Raw genomic sequence first — 17,266 nt, forward strand, 5'->3', positions numbered from 1 at the left:
TCAATGCACTTGAAGGATGGATCTCTGGTGAACAAATGCTGATGTGATCTCAGCTCCCTGGCTCCAGACGATTTCACTGAATTACAACAGAAAACTTCATTTCAGATACAAAGAACATTCCCAACTGGGATGAAATAACTTGTCATCTCCAAGGATCAATAACAAATAATCCAAAGGAAATATCTGGTCACTTCATAATTATCTGGACAGAAACAGCAAAACAGACGTGTTGTTGTGTTTGCAAGTCCCCAGTCGCTACCAATCTAAAAAGAGACATCAATGTGTGAAGTATGATATTTTAAATGAGATAATTTTAGTCTCTAGGTTGAGCTCTCAGCTCACCCATTACAGCAAGTGATCTTGGAGACTTTCTAATTACTGACACCACTCAACCCCCTCCCCACTACTCCCATTTCCCCCACCCCTCCCCCCCCTGCCTCACCCAACCCTCCCCCCACCCCCGGTGATTTTTGGTGATCATCTGAACAATGGTAACACCAATGAATAAGCAGGAGAGGGCAGTATGAATTCTCATTGGAGTGCGGCACTTTTGTGATGTGGAAGTAACATGTCTCTTATTACCCAGGACAAAGGCGTTTGATATCATTATATACCTAGAGAGAATGGGAGAAAACAGGTTCTCACAATAGAACAGTCTAGTAAAAGAGGAACTCGAACAAATGTGATTTTCTTAAGAATTAAATCCGATGGAAGGATGTTGTTCTTTTTTTCCTCGCAATCCTAAGAGACATTTTCATTGACAGGAATATACTCTTCATCCGAGATTAACCCACTATATTTTCGTCCAGAGTTCCTCAACCTTGGCTTTAGATGGGTAGAGCACGGCATTGTTTGGGAGATTTATCTGTGCTCATTCACTTCGTCTGTGCCTCCAAACATTCCCACCGGACTGGTAGCAAAGACAGCGAAAGATTCCCCCATGGCCGCTTCTGTACCCAGCCATCCCGACGAACGAGAGACCGATCACAGTCCCAGCGGCATGCGCTGCAAAAATAGCGCCAGTATTTCCGCCCCTCAACAGAAAGCTTCCAAGGGCTTGGGTCCGGATCGTGGGACTGAGAAAGATGGAAACAACCGAGACCTTCTCGAGGTGCCACGGTGTCCGGACTGACACCAGTACTGATTAACTCCAGAGACACATTCCTACCTGCTGCCGATCCTCCCGAGACATTTATCCTCTGAGCGCATGCGCGATATTGGGACCGCTCTGTGACACCTTCGCCTATGCATCAGATCTAAGTTACATAGAAATATTGATGAGGTCAGGACTTGATTCCTGGGAACGTAGAAGATTGAAGCGACGTTTGTTAGAGACATAAACAATGATGAGAGGTATAGATAGGGTAAATGACAGCGGGCTTTTCCACTGGTGGAATGTCATGGGTTCAGAGTGAAAGATGAAGTAGTTAACGGGAACCTGAGGAGCCTATGACAAGACGTGTGGGATAATGGGCATAAGGAGAGACACTTTTACAGAATGCATAAAACTGTTGAGTTGGTTGATGGGAGAAGAGGGTACAACAAGAAGACTCGATTTAGAATTGGGCATACTATTCTTAATTATTTCTATCTTGTTTGAAAACTTTGCTCTGGGCGGATGGTTTTGTCATGGAATAGTTGAACAGATTCTTTAAAATAGCTGAAAGAAATCAAATGCATATTTCACTCAACCATTATTCTTCGGAGTCTAATAGTTTTCATTTAAAATTTTACTAAGTCGTGGAAGTGACTTGAATTCATTAAATTTCTTTCTTTATTTGCAATGTATTTGGGGCTTTGGGGGTAATATAGTTTTCATCTGATAAAGAACTAGTAGGGGTATTATTTCACAATTCCCTAAACCACACTCCAGTCCAGTCAGTAGTGGTAATGCTCCTTTAAGTTAGACTGCCAACCCCCATTAAATGTCCGAAGAAGAACCTCTTCACTCACAGGGTGGTGAGAAAGTAGAACAAGCTGCAGTAGAGGTGTGGATGTGAGCTCAGTTAGAACGTTTGAGAAAAGTTTGGATAGGTACATGGATGGTAGGGATTTGAAAGGCTTTAGTACAGGTGCAAGTCAATGGGACTAGGCATTTTAAATGGTTTCTCATGGACTAGATGAGTCTGTTCCTGTACTCTATTTTTCTTTGACTCTATAACTCAAACAGGCATTCCATGTGTCAAACGTTAAAGTCCGATCCATTTTCAAATGCAGATTTAAATGACAAGAGATTCTGGACGTGCTGGAACTATAGAGCAACACAGACAAAGTGCTGGTGGAATTCAACAGGTCAGCCCACACCTAGGGAATGAACAGTCTACGTATTCTCGGCCCAAAATATTTTCTGTTTATTCCTTTCCATAGATGCTGCCTGACCTGCTGAGATCCTCCAGCGTTTTTGCAGAATTGGGAGCACCGGACACAGGATATGACCCCAACAGATTCACAGGTGAAGTTTTGCCTCCCCTGGAAGGACTGTTTGGGGCCCTGAATGGCGATGAGGGTGGAGGTGTAGGGGAAGGTGCAGCACTTGGTTAGCTTGCAAGGCAGAGAGATGAATGGACAAGGGACCCAGTGTGGGCTCCTGTATGTCAGTGAGATCTGTTGTAGATTAGGAGATTGCTTCGTCGAGCTCCTGCGTGTCTGCTAGAGGAAGTGGGATCTCCCAGTGGCTACCCATTTTAATTCACTTCCCATTCTCATTCAGATTTGTCAATCCAGTGTCTCGACTGCCGCGATAAGCTTTTTGTGCGTACCCTCTAATCCAGGCAACATCCTGGGAAACCCCTTCTGCACCCTCTCCGAAGTCTAATGATGGTGCAGATATTTCTACCTGGATCTCTTCAATTCTTCCTAAGTCTCCCATAATTTCCGAGGATACATCTGATTAGGCTGTGGTGGTTCATGCGTATTAATATACCTGAACACTGCAAGCGGCTTTTCATTTGTAATGCAGGTATGTCCCACAACTTTTTATTCATTTCCCTTAATTCCTTCATTTCCATGACTTTGCTCACAGTAAATACAGTTCAGAAATATTCATATAAGACCTTGTCCATATCCTGTGAGTCCACACATGGACAACTACCTTGATCCTTAAGGGGACCTATTCTTTCTCTACATACACTTTTGCTGTCAGTATATACAGTTTATACACAAGACTCACAATATACATGATCTCCCTCTGAGTTGTATTCTTACACATCTTACCCTGTTCATGGATTTCACTTGATACCAGTTGCAGATAACTGACATCTGCCTCCTCCATTTCTCTAAGCACTGCACATGTATCCCCCATTACTGAGTGCTTCTAAACATTGGCACTTTGTCTTTCACTCTAACAGGAAAATGCTGAGCCTGAACACCTAGGTGGAAAAAATCCTCCACTTGACAGTCATCGCTTCACTTGGAAACAGCCTCTCGCAATCAACCTGTTCCCGTTTTTGTTTTAGATATCTGACAGTTGCAGCTCATTTGAATTTCATGTGTTTCTACAACTGGTTGTAGTAAACATCTGTACCTTTATAGTATGATGCCAATGATGTTTATCAGCTATCAGTGTTATATTTTGTTAAATTTATGTACTTTTATTAGAAAGCTGCATGTTGTAATAGTCTATGACCGGTGCTGTGCTCTGGCAGCTCACGATGTTTGGAATAGTGTCAGTGTTTTTTTTATAGAATCTGAATTATTATCAATAGCATCACTTGCAGCAGAAGTACAATGCAATACATGATAGATATATTTTGAAAAGAAGAAATTAAAATAAGTAGTGCAAAAACAGAAACAAAAAAAGTAGTGAGATACTGTTCACAGGTACAATGTCCATTTAGAAATCACATTGCAGAGTGGAAGAAGCTGTTCTTGAATTGCTGAATGTGTGTTTTCAGGCTCCAGTACCTCCTTCGTGATGATAATAGTAAGAAAAGGACATGTCCGGGGTGGAGTGTCCTAATGATGGATGATGCCTTTATGAGGCACCACTCCTTGAAGATGTCTTGGATACTACAGAGGGTAGTACTGATGATAAAACTGTTAATTTTATCTCAATGTTCTGCAGCTTATTTCAATTCTGTGCAGTAGTCCCCACTCCCACCTCCACATTCCAGCTCCATTCCTGCCCTCCCTAGAAGTAAGTGCCATTTAATTTTGTGGCTGTAGTTACCATCTATAGCCTACCCACCATCAAAGACAGGTTCCTAAGGTTGACATAGCTGGGATGGTAGTGGGGATAAGCCCCCACTACCTACAAAGTGCTCCAAATGGTGTGTGACTCTTATAGCCTCTGACAACAAAGTCCAACTCTTGGCCGTCACATGTGGCTTAGCTACGAGGCACGCACAACTGTTTCTGCTGACGAGGAGGGGCAAAGGTGGACCACTGGTGCCTCAAAACCAGTTGCTTCGGGCAGGTGGAGCTCATTGTCTTGGACAGCAGTCTAGGAAAACTCTGATGTTAAACCTCTGCTGCCTTGCCGTCATAAACACCAGTGGGAAAGGCTCCAGGAGTAAACCCTGAGGAAGAAAACCAGAGGTGTGGTCCCTAAGCCAGTTTGATGTTGTCTACAACTTCACTTTGATAACGTTTGTGATGACACTGTTGCCAAGCTGCATCGTCGCTTGCCCTTCCTTTGGACTGCATCAGTGACGCGGAGAGAGGGAACTTGCTGCCTGGGCAACAGCCAGCCCTTCAAATCATCACACACAGGCTTCTGCCCTGGAGAGAACACAGTCCACCAGAGGTGCAAACCCGTGATCCCCTGGGGTCAACAGCTATCAAAGGCATATAGCAGAAAGATACCAAAAGAAAGCCAGCAATATCATGAAGGATCCTTAATCTGCGTATGGACTGTTTGTCCGACTCCAATCAGAGAAGAGGCAACACAGCATCAGCACTAAACTCAGTAATAGTTGCTTCTCTTAAGCTTCCAGGGTGATCAACACAGCCACCCATTTACCTCTCCACTACCATTACATCCACCTCACCATTAACCCCTTCACTACCAGTACAGTTTTGCTTAGTTTCGATTTCCTTCCCCAGATACCGCTTTTGCATGGAAATATCTCCCTATGAAGAACCTATTTTGTTAGAAAGCTTCATTAAGTGATTTACGATAGGTCTCAACGGCTCCTCTGATTGGCAGCTTGCTCCGCCCCTCTTTTGGCTCCAATCACGCGAGGCACTGCGTTTGCCGAACAATTTGTGAGCCGACATCACAAAGCGATCGGAGTCCTGCCGCCATCCCCCAGCAACCGGCCAGTGAGGGGGCAAGTCCCGGTACCGGAAGCAGAGCTGTTGAGGATCGGACTATATTATGAGTTGTATGGAGCAATGCGAGTGGCATGTTTCTAGGAAACGGGAAAATCAGCGACAGATTGAGGATTGTCGTGGTTTAACGTTCGGTCACGTAGGTAAGTAGACAGGATTTAAATAAAAAAGGAAACGAGACATTTTGCCAGCTGTTTCAAAGCACATGTGACAATTAACGATAATCGTTAAAAAAAGGAAGAGGAGGGTAGAAAACAGGATTTAAATGAAGTAGGAAGGAAGAGTTTAAAAACACACAAGAAGTTCTACAAATGCTGGAAGTCAAAGCAACACACACAAAATGCTGGAGGAACTCGGCAGGTCAGGTAGCATCTATAGAAAGGAATAAACAGTCGACATTTCGCGCCCTTCATCAGGACTGGAAAGGAATAGGGAATATGCCAGAATAAAAAGGTGGGAAGGAAGAGAATCTAGAAGCAGATTCGGGAGAGGGTATCTAGAGAGAAACTGAAAGAGATATTGTGGGTGCAAAACCTTTAAGGGACGAGGCGGTATTAGTGTTCTTTAAAGATAGGTTTCAATAGGTACATTTAATGTCAGAGAAATTCATACAATATACATCCTGAAATTCTTTTTCTTTGCAAACATCAACAAAAACAGAAGAGCGCCCCAAAGTATGAATGACAGTTAAACGTTTGGAACCAATGTGCGAAAGCTTTGCAGTTAAAAGCTGTGGTAAGAAACAAAGTAACACCAAGTAAGTTTATGGAATGACAGTGGGAAGTAATCACAGAAATGTCTCTAGATAAAAATAATTTATTTTGGGGAAAAGTTGTGGATGCCAAATGTGTTTCAAGGTAGAGTTAGAATAGACCGCTCAACGGTGTTGATTAAATTTGATGGAACAAAGTTGTCTGATAATATTAATTAAGGTAATATGGGTTATATGTTTCAATTATATCAGTTATGAGGTGTTTTCATCGCCAGAAGTTTGGCAGCTGTTTGTAAGGGTAAAATGTGATGTGATTCCTATCTAATCACGGGACAAGTAATATTGACCAATTAACCTACCATGCAGTATGTCTTTGGACTGTGGGTAAAAACTGGAGCACCTGGAGGAAACCCACACAGTCATGGGGGGGGCGGGGGGTGGAAGAGAACGCATAAATTCCTTACAGACAGCGTTGAGAATTGCACCCTAGTCACCTTTACTGTAAAGCATTGTGCTAGTCATGACACTACCCCCACTTTTTGATTAAATTTGATGGAAAAAAAAGTTGCTGGATAGTGTTAATTTAGGTGATATGAATGATTGCATTAGGTACAACAGTATAAATTTTTGAGTGTATTTGTTGACATGCTAAATCTCTTTAAACTTCTAATAAAGTATAGTTGCTGTCTTGCCTTCTTTATGACTACATCGACATGTTGAGACCAGGTTAAATCCTCAGAGATCTTGACAGCGAGGAATTTGAAGCTGCTCACTCTTTCCACTTCTGATCCCTCTTTGAGGACTGGTATGTGCTCCATCGTCTTAAATTCCTGAAGTCCACAATGAGCTTTCATCTTACTGACATTGAGTGCCAGATTTTTGCTGCAGCACCATTCCACTAGTTGTCATATCTCACTCCTATACACCTTCTCATGACCATCTGAGGTTCTACCAACAATGGTTGTATCGTCAGCAGTTTGTTGATGGTATTTGAGCTATACCTAGCCACACAGTCGTGTATACAGAAAGTAGAGCAGTGGGCTAAGCACATACCCCTGTGGTGTGCCATCGAGGAGGATATGTTATCACCAAGCTGCATAGAAAGTTGAGGATCCAATTCCAGAGGCAGGTACAGAGGCTCATGTTCTGCAACTTCTCAATCAGGATTGTGGGAATTATGTTATTAAATGCTGAGCTACTATAGTCGATGAACAGCATACTGATGTAGGTGTTTCTGTTATCTAGGTGGTCTAAGGCCAGGTGGAGAGCCATTGAGATTGCATCTGCCATTGACCTACTGTGCGATAGTCAAATTGCAATCAGTCCAGGTCCTTGCTGCGGCCGGAGTTCAGTCTAGTCATAACCAACCTCTCTAATGCATTTCATCACTGCTGATAGTCATTAAGGCAGCCCACATTATTCTTCTTTGGCACTGGTATAATTGATGCCTTTTTGAAGCAAATGGGAACTTCTTCCATAGTAATGAGAGGTTGAAAATGGCCTTGAATACTTCTGCTAGTTGGATGACACAGGTCTTCAGAATCTTACCAGTTACTCGACTATGACCTTCTGTCTTGTGAGGGTTCATTCTCTTTAAAGACAGTCTAACATCGGCCTCTGGGATGGAGATAACGGGGTCATCAGGTGCAGCAGAGATCATCACAGCTGTAGGCGTGTTCTGCCCTTCAAAGCGTGCATGGAAGGCATTGAGTTCATCTGGTAGTGAAGCATCACTGCCATTCAAACTGTTGGGTTTCACTTTGGAGGAAGTAATGTCTTGCAGACCCTGCCAGAGTTACAGTGCATCTGATATCGCCTCCAACATCATTAGAAATTGCCTCTTCACTTTTGAAATAGCCCTCTACAAATCATACCTGTTTTTCTGGTACAGGGCCTGTGTTACCAGATCTGAATGTCACAGACCAAGCTTTCAGTAGATGATGCACCTCTTGGTTCATCCACAGCTTTTGGTTTTGGAATGTACAGTAAGTCTTTGTAGGCACACCCAGGTTTTAATGAAGTCAGTAACAACCGCAGCATATTCATCCTGATTCAAAGATGAATCCCTGAATACTGTCCAGTTCACTGATTCAAAGCAGTCCCATAGGTGCTTCTGTGCTTTCCTTGTCTAATCCTTTCTGGTCTTCACTGCTGGTGCTGCAGTCTTCAGTATCTGCCTATAATCAGGGAGTAGAAGTACAGCTAGGTGATCAGACATCCCGAAGTGAGGGTATGGAATAGCACGGTAGGCATTCTTGATGGTGGTGTCGCAATGGCCCAGTGTGTATTTACCAAATAATCTTGATGTTATATGTGTACAGGAAACCTGGTCGTGGTCTTGACCATGTTTTACAATACAAGCTTTTCTTTGATATTTGTATTAATTTTTACATAGAAGAATACAGAGTACACGAAGATATATATTATGAATCAAAAAAAAGAATGTACCAAATACATTATATTTAAATCACACTTGCAATCACAGTACCCTATATGCATAATCAAACATGTACATTAATTAAATTGTAATTTGAATTGTAATAATTTTATTATAAAAAAATCTAAACTCGCTACAAAGGTCGAAGCTGTTTGGTAATGAAAGACAGAAAAAAAATCCTTATCACATGCAGAAGGTTACATTGATGGAAGACATGATTGGAAAATTGGTAACGGAAGAGCAGTGGCTACCTTTGTCAAAACTAGGATACCACGGAATTTTGGAAATTGGCGCTGTTTATGAGTCAACTGTGGTTGAAAATTGGAAAAAAATACCTCATGACCATTGTGGAAATTTAACACCTGATGGTTTGGAGGGTGTGGGTGGAAGTGGAAGAGATAGGTTAATAAGGTATGGAAATGTTAATGATGTTAGTACTATATGGGGTTGTACTGATACAAATGTGAATGGGACTGTGGTGGAATACTTTCCAGAAGAGTGCTTGGTGTGCTTGAATGATGCTTAGCCATTGGGCAGAGGTTGCAGGAGTTACCGGGACCTGGGGCTGGAGGTGAGTCTTCACTCCTGGCAGTGTGGCAGGGACTGAGGTGGGGTCAGTCCATATCTCATGTTGTTTTGCAAAGTGAGTGGTGATGTACTAGCTTCTATGGTTTGCAGGTTGATGGAGAGGGATGGAGAAGGTGGCAAATGGATCCGCTGAGCTGCTCCTTGCTCTTTCCCTTTGCTATGTAGATGTGGGGATGGACTGGGGGAGTTGACTTTTTCTCCACTGTAGGCATCTGCCTCTTCTCATCCTGACTGCTGACCAGGAACAGTGAGTGGCTGTCTGTGCTTTACTGCACCGCCTCCCTGCCTCAGGTTTCCCATTCTCACTGTTGGGATTACATTCCTCCTTGAAATCTATAAATTTGCTGACAATACGACTATTGCTGATAAAATCTCAGATGAGAGGGTGTACAGGGGTGAGATATGCCAACTAGTGGTATGGTGCCGCAGAAACAACCTGGCACTCAATATTAGTAAGACAAAAGAACTGATTGTGGACTTCAGGAAGGGTAAGACAAAGGAAAATGTACCAATCCTCAGAGAGATCACAAGTGGAGAGAGTGAGCAGCTTCAAGCTCCTGGGTATCAAGGTGTCTAACTTGGTCCCAACATATCAATGTAGTCATAAAGAAGGCAAAATAGTGGCTATACTTTATTAGGTGTTTGAAGAGATTTGGGATGTCAACAAATACACTCAAAAACGTATACATTTGTACCGTGGAGAGCATTCTGACAGGCTGCATCACTGTCTGGTATGGAGGGGCTACTACACAGGACCAAAACAAGGTTGTAAATCTAGTCAACTCCATCTTGGGTACCAGTCTACAAAGTACCCAGAACATCTTTAGGGAGTGGTGTCTCAGAAAGGCAGCATCCATCATTAAGGACTTCCAGTGCCCAGGGTATGCCCTTTTCTCAGGTAGGAGGACAGAAGCCTGAAGACACACACCCAGTGATTCAGGAACAGCTTCTTCCCCTCTGCCATCCGATTCCTAAATTAAATTGAAGCTTTGGGCACTACCTCACTTTTTATTAGATATACTGTATATGTGCTTCTGCATGTTTTTTTAAATCTATTCAATATACACAATAGGATTACTTGTTTATTTATTTTTATGTATTATTTTATTTATTATTTTTTTCTCTCTGCTAGATTATGTATTGCACTGAACTGCTGCTGCTAAGTTAACAAATTTCATGTCACATCTCGGTGATAATAAACCTGATTCTGGTCCTGTGTAACCTCCTCCCATCCTGGCTCCCACACAGAAGTCGTGCTGCACGTAAGTACCAATGACATGGGCAGGATGAGTGACAAGGTTCTGTATCGGTAGTTCAGGGAGTTAGGTGCCATGTTAAATGGCAGGACCTCCGGAGTCGTAATCTCCAGATTGTTACCCATGGAACATGCTAGTGAGGCCAGAAGTAGGAAGATTAGCTGGTTTAATATGTGGCTAAGGAATTGGTGTAGGAGGGAGGGCATAACATTTATGATCATTAGATTATTTTCCATGGAAGGTGGGACTGGTACAAATGGCCCAGTTTGTACTGAACTAGAGGGGAATGTATATCCTAGCAGGAAGGCTTGATCATACTACACGGTTGTAAGTGGAGAAGTTATGGAGATTTGACGTAAGTTAGAAATTAAAAGATTAAGCATGGGGCAACTAGTGTGCTGAGCTGCATATATATCACTGCAAGAGGTATCATAGGGAAGGTGGTTAATAGTACTGAAGATGAGGTAGCTGATTTACAAACAGAGGCAATGTATAGTGAGAAGAGTCTGCTGATGGGGCAAATTTGCAACATAAAAGGCAGACAAAATTGAAAAGAGTGAACACAGGACTGAATGCGCACAGTATACAGAATAAGGTAGATGAAATTTTAGCAAAATTGCAGATAGGCAGATATGATGTAGGTGTCACTGAATCATTTCTGAATGAAAATTATAGCTGGGAGCTTCATGTCCAACGATAGACATTATACCAAAAGGACAGGCAGGAAGGCAGAGTGGGTGGTGCTGCCCTTTCAGTATAAAATGAAATCAAATCATTAGAAAGAGATGACATAGCGTCAAAAAGGCATTGAATCATTATGGTTAGGGCTAAGGAACTGGAAGAGTAAAATGAGCCTGATAGGAGTTGTATAAGGAGGAGAAGGAGGCCCTTTGCAAATGACAATGGGAGATAGAAAATGCATGCCAAAAGGACAATGTTCCAATAGTCAAGGAAGATTTCAATATGCAGGTAGATTGGACAAATCAGGTTGGTGCTAGATTCCAGGAGGGGGTATTCTAGAGTGCCTAAAAGATGGCCTTTTAGAGCAGTTCATGCAGGAGCACACTAGGGATCAGCTATTCTGGATTGCATGTTATGCAACAAACTGGAATTGATTAGGAAGCTTAAGGCAATCGTGAATAAGGAAATAGAGGACAAAATGAAGAAATATTTTGCAACAATCTTCACTGTGGAAGACACTAGCAGTATGGAAGAATTTCCAGTGGTCATGAAGTGTATGAAGTTGCCATCATTAGAGAGAAGGTTCTTGGGAAACTGAAAGGTCTAAAGGTAAATAGACCAGATGGTTTACACCTCAATGTTCTGAAAGAAGTTGCTGAAGAAATTGTGGAGGCACTAGTAATGATCTTTCAAGAATCACTCAATTATGGAATGGTTCTCGAAAACTGAAAATTTGCAAGTGTCACTCTTCAAGAAGGGAGAAGGGCAGAAGAAATTAGAAGAGTCAGAAGGGGCCATGAGAAGTCCTTGGCAGATGGGATTAAGGCATTCTAAAGGTACGTGAAGAGCAAGAGGAGAAGATATGAGAGAATAGGACCAATCAAGTGTGACAGTGGAAAAGAGTGTTGGAACCGGAAGAGATAGCAGAGGTACTTAATAAATACTTATCTTCAGTATTCACTACAGAAAAGGATCTTGGTGAATGTAGGGATGACTTGCACTGGACTGAAAATCTTGAGCATGTAGATATTAAGGAAGAGGATGTGCTGGAGCTTTTGGAAAGCATCAAGTTGGATGTTACTGAGGCTGATGGGATATACCCCAGGCTACTGTGGGAAGCAAGGGAGGAAATTGCTCAGCCTCTGGCGATGATTTTTACATCATCAATGAGGACAGGGGAGGTTCTGGAGGATTGTGGATGTTGTTCTCATATTCAAGAAAGGGAGCAGGGATAGCCCAGGAATTATAGACCAATGAGTCGTACTTCAGTGGTTGGTAATTTGATGGAGAAGATCCTGAGAGGCAGCATTTATGAACATTTGAGGAGGCATAATATGATTCGGCATAGTCAGCTTGGCTTTGTTCAAGGCATGTCATGCCTTATGAGCCTGATTAAATTTTTTGAGGATGTAACTAAACATATTGATGAAAGTAGAGCCTTAGATGTAGTGTATATGGATTTTTGCAAGGCATTTGATAAGGTACCTATGCAAGGCTTATTGAAAAAGTAAGAAGGCTTGGTATGCAAGTGTGAGGTGATTTGTTTTAGTAAGTCAAATATGATGGCAGCACATAGCATTAATGGCAAGGCTCTTGGCAGTGTGGAGGATCAGAAGGATCTTGGGCCCTGAGTCCATAGGACACTCAAACCTATGCAGGTTGACTCTGTGGTTAAGAAGGCATACGGTGCATTCTTCTTCATCAATTGTGGGATTGAGTTTAAGAGCCGAGAAGTAATGTTACAGCTATATAGGGCCCTGGTCAGACCCCACTTGGAGTACTGTGCTCAATTCTGCTTGCCTCACTGCAGGAAGGACGTGGAAACCATAGAAAGGGTACAGAGGAGTCTTACAAGGATGTTGCCTGGATTGGGGAGCATGCCTTATGAGAATAGTTTGAGTGAACTTGCCCTTTTCTCCTTGGAGCAATGGAGGATGAGAGGTGACCTCATAGAGGTGTACAAGATAATGAGAGGCATTGATATTGTGGATAATTAGATGCCTTTTCTCAGGCCTGAAATGGGTAGCACAGGAGGGCAATTTTTAAGGTGCTTGGAAAGGAGATGTCAGGGGTAAGTTTTTTTTTTATGCAGAGAGTGTTGAGTGCATAGAATGGGCTGCCGGCGGCGGTGGTGGAGGTAGAAATGATAGGGTCTTTTAAGAGATTCCTGGATGGATACATGGAGCTTAGAAAAATTAGAGGGCTATAGGTAAGCCTATGTAGTTCTCAGGTAAGGATCAACACTGACAAACAAGCTGGATAAACTCAGCAGGTTGGGAAGCATTCGGTCTCGGCCCAAAACATTGACTGCTCCTTTCAACGGATGTTGCCTGACCTGCTGAGTTCATCCAGCTTGTTTGTATGTGTTGATTTGACCACAGCATCTGCACTGTACTTTGTGTATTCTAAGGTAAGTACATGTTTGGCACAGCTTTGTGGGTGAAGGCCTGTATTGTGCTACAGCAAACCTGTATTTTGTATGCTATGTTTCTAAAGGAAACTATAGGCCAGTTAGTCTGAGCTCAGTCGTTGGGAATATGTTAGAATTGATTATTAAGAATGAGGCACATGATAAAAAAGGCTGATTTTCCTCAAGGGAAAATATTGCCTCACAAATCTGTTGGAATTCTTTGAATAAATAACAAGCAGGGCAGACAAAGGAGAATCTGTTGATGTTGTGCACTTGGATTTTCAGAAGGCCTTTGAGAAAGTGCCAGACATGAAGCTGCTTAACGAGCTACGAGCCCATGGTATTACAGGAACGATTCTAGCATGAATAAAGCAGTGGCTGCTTGGCAGGAGGCACAGATTTGGAATAAAGGGAGCTTTTTCTGGTTGGCTGCCGGTGACTAGTGGTGTTCTGACGATTATCATTTAATTGTCGGAGAATTGTGGACAAATCTCAAGAGGTTACGGCTTCAGTTGCCCAGGGAATTTGGTGGTAATCTTACAGATTGTATCCCGTTGTGGATAAACTGTCAAGAATTGGCGGTTGTAGACAGGAAAGTGAGAGGCCGGTCTCTCAATGCCCGTCCGTCTAACAAGTATAAATCAGCCTGTCTCCATCCCTCCCCGTCTCTCTCTACACCTCGTTGTGCGTCACTCTATCTCCACCCCTTCCTGCCACTCTTTTTGCACAGTTCTCGGGCAGGTCGGAGCTCTGTGTATAAAAGAAGACAGCAGCAGTCAGTTCGTCACTGAGCAGCGTCTGCAGTGAAGCGGTAATATGTCTGGCAGAGGAAAAGGAGGCAAAGGACTCGGCAAAGGCGGAGCCAAGCGGCACCGTAAAGTGCTCCGTGACAACATCCAGGGCATCACCAAACCAGCTATCCGCCGTCTGGCTCGCCGTGGCGGCGTTAAGCGGATCTCTGGTCTAATCTACGAGGAGACCCGCGGTGTACTGAAGGTTTTCCTGGAAAACGTGATCCGTGATGCCGTCACCTACACGGAGCACGCCAAGCGCAAGACAGTCACCGCCATGGATGTGGTGTACGCGCTGAAACGCCAGGGCCGCACGCTCTACGGCTTCGGCGGTTGAATAAACCTCCGTTCCCCTGAACACAACACAAAGGCTCTTCTAAGAGCCGCCCACCACCTCACAGAGAGCAGTGACCCAGATGCTATTTGTAATTTTATCGGCGAAGCTAACTTGTTTGTTCATAGTTCCTTTAAGTTCAGTTCAGTTTATTGTAATTTAGAAGCCACAAACACAAGGCAGTTAAAAAATGAGACAACGTTCTCCAGAATGATATCACAAAAGCTCACGTCAAACCAGACTACACCAGAAAATCCACATAACGTTTGGTAATACCCAAATCCAGAGTCCGGAGAGGCTGCTGTGTATTAATATCGCGCTGCCGTCTTAACGCGTTCCCTGGAATGAAGCTCTGAACACACCAGACAAAACAAGACTACCCAGGCACACCAAGTCAGGAGACCAACTCTACCATCCAACAAACCAAAAACTTAAAGCTACAAGACCTACACTAAACCACATAGTTACATATATTTACAACAGTGCAGACAATATCATAATTGATAAAAAGGAAAACAGACCATGGGCACAGTAAAAATTGTCCAAAAATGTTAAGTTCGAAAGAAACCACCACACAGTTCCACCTCCACCTACGGTACATATTTAGGTATTTTTGAACGCAGAGGTGTGGTATAGATAGTTGGTAATGGGGGGGGGGGATATTGCAAATGTAAATAAAGTTAGGATAAATTTTATGTTTCTGCAAAAATCACTATTCCCAATGACAGCGACTCATTTCGAACTGACTGAAGTCCGACCGCGAGTCATACACATCGGGAGCTGGGCACAGATGACGCTTACCTCGCACGCAATTGTGGGGAAAAACCAGCTGTTTAAAATCCATGACATCAATAGCATAAATGCAGCCTTAATGGGGCGGATCAACTCCAACAGCCGGCGGAAGACCCAGCTCCGCTTTCTCAGACTGTACACTCACCACTAACCCTGCGAGCTTCACAGCAGCAGACAATTTTAATGCATCTTGCCAAACAATTTGTGTAAAAATCTAGTGCGAACCTGAGCCCTTTCCCCCGGCTCATGACATCCGTAGAGAAGCCCTTCCACAGACACTGTAAGCGGCTCTGAAAAGAGCCTTTGGGTCACTGGGTCAGATTTTGTCTCTTCACTTGCTGGCTCCGCCGGTTTTCTTGGGCAATAACACGGCCTGGATATTGGGCAGCACCCCGCCCTGAGCGATGGTCACCCCTCCCAGCAGCTTGTTAAGCTCCTCGTCATTGCGGACGGCCAGCTGCAGATGCCTGGGGATGATGCGGGTCTTTTTGTTGTCCCGGGCCGCGTTGCCGGCCAGCTCAAGGATTTCAGCCGTCAGATACTCGAGCACAGCAGCCAGATAGACCGGGGCGCCTGCACCCACCCGCTCAGCATAGTTACCCTTCCTCAAGAGCCTGTGAACACGGCCCACCGGGAACTGCAGCCCTGCCCGAGACGATCGAGACTTGGCCTTGGACCGAGCTTTGCCACCGGTTTTTCCTCGCCCACTCATTTTCACAATCTCAGCAAAACTCTCACAGCGAATGAGGAAATGCTTCCTGCCCTCAGTGTTCTTGTATGTTTTGGGAGAATGCGCGAAGATCGTTTATAATTGGTGGAACAACGTTTCATATCATTGGAAAGAAAAAGTAATCCAATCGGAGAGCTGCCTTATTCACCAATCAAGAAAGGGCAGCAGAAGCGCGAAAAATAACCGCCACTCTCCAAAAAATAAACTGGAATTTGAAACAGCCCGCCAAAAATCCTTTGTTTCAACCTAATGTAAAATCAACTCATACAGGTCTCTTTGTCGACTTGGTCTTTCCATTCACCCATTTCTGAAGTCTGCCGCATTTAATTTAAGTGTAGCTATTATTGTAACAATATCTCGTGATTTAATTCGCCGATTTATTTCGACGAATAAAGTTTTGTTCGCGCTCAATGTATGAACCGCATCAGTTTATAAGTAAGTTACTCTTTTCAAACTGCGACTGGAGTTTAGCCTGAAGTTTTTTTCCCCCAATGAAAAGGGGGACAAAGGAAGACAACGGCAAAATAAAAGGTAAATACATCAAAGGGCATATAATAGAGCAAAAAATAGTGGGGTTAGAGGATTGGAAAAGGAAACTAAAGTCATAACAATGGAATCGGAATGTAAACTAACCAATAATACTATAGAGGAAAAGTTTCTTCTGAAATACAAAGAGTGAAAGAGAGGCAAGAGGCTGATGCTGTTCCACTAGTCTATGTGTTGGGACAGCTTCTCTTTGCGCCAATGATTCAGAGGATGGAATTGATGGCTTTTTGCCAAGTTTGTGGATGATACAACGATAAGTAGAGGGGCAGATAGTGTTACATAAGCAGACAGTCTGCAGAAGGACCGACAGATGAAGAGAAAGTGTAAAGGAGTGGAATACAGTGTCGGGAAGTGTATGGTTATGCACTTTGTTAGAAAATAGAAAAACATAGGCTATTCTAAATGGGAGAATATTCAAAAAATCGAGGTGCAAAGCAAATTGTGATTGTGCAAGATTCCCTAAAGTTTAATTTGCAGTTTGAAGCTTTGGAGATGAGAATACAAAAGCAGGGATGTAATGTTGAGGCTTCGTAAGTCCTCACAATGAGCAGTTGTGGGACCATTATCTAAGAAAAGATGTGCTGATATCGTAGAGGTTTCAAAGGAAATTCAAAAATAATTCTGGAATAGAAAGGTGTACTTTATTTTTGCCATTGGGGGAGGTGAATTGTTGTTTGCTGCCGCTTACGGACGAGAGGGGGAAGCTGGGGGTGGTTTT

The 17,266-nt window shown here is 43.3% G+C and overlaps 2 protein-coding genes across 2 annotated transcripts; one reads left to right on the forward strand and one right to left on the reverse strand.

The window, feature by feature from the left end:
- Positions 1–10,208: 10,208 nt before the first annotated feature.
- LOC132380525 (histone H4) lies at positions 10,209–14,483 on the forward strand. The gene is made up of 2 exons (XM_059949403.1): positions 10,209–10,270; positions 14,086–14,483. Exon 2 carries the CDS (start codon positions 14,172–14,174, stop codon positions 14,481–14,483), a length of 312 nt encoding a protein of 103 aa, XP_059805386.1. The 5' UTR covers positions 10,209–10,270; positions 14,086–14,171.
- A 1,120-nt stretch (positions 14,484–15,603) lies between these two features.
- Positions 15,604–15,984, reverse strand: LOC132380505 (histone H2AX-like). Its single transcript, XM_059949362.1, has one exon. The coding sequence runs from the start codon at positions 15,982–15,984 to the stop codon at positions 15,604–15,606; it is 381 nt and encodes a 126-aa protein (XP_059805345.1).
- Between the last annotated feature and the right edge of the window lie 1,282 nt (positions 15,985–17,266).

This window comes from Hypanus sabinus, chromosome 24 (genome assembly GCF_030144855.1).
Source record: "Hypanus sabinus isolate sHypSab1 chromosome 24, sHypSab1.hap1, whole genome shotgun sequence".
NCBI classification, from domain to species: domain Eukaryota; kingdom Metazoa; phylum Chordata; class Chondrichthyes; order Myliobatiformes; family Dasyatidae; genus Hypanus; species Hypanus sabinus.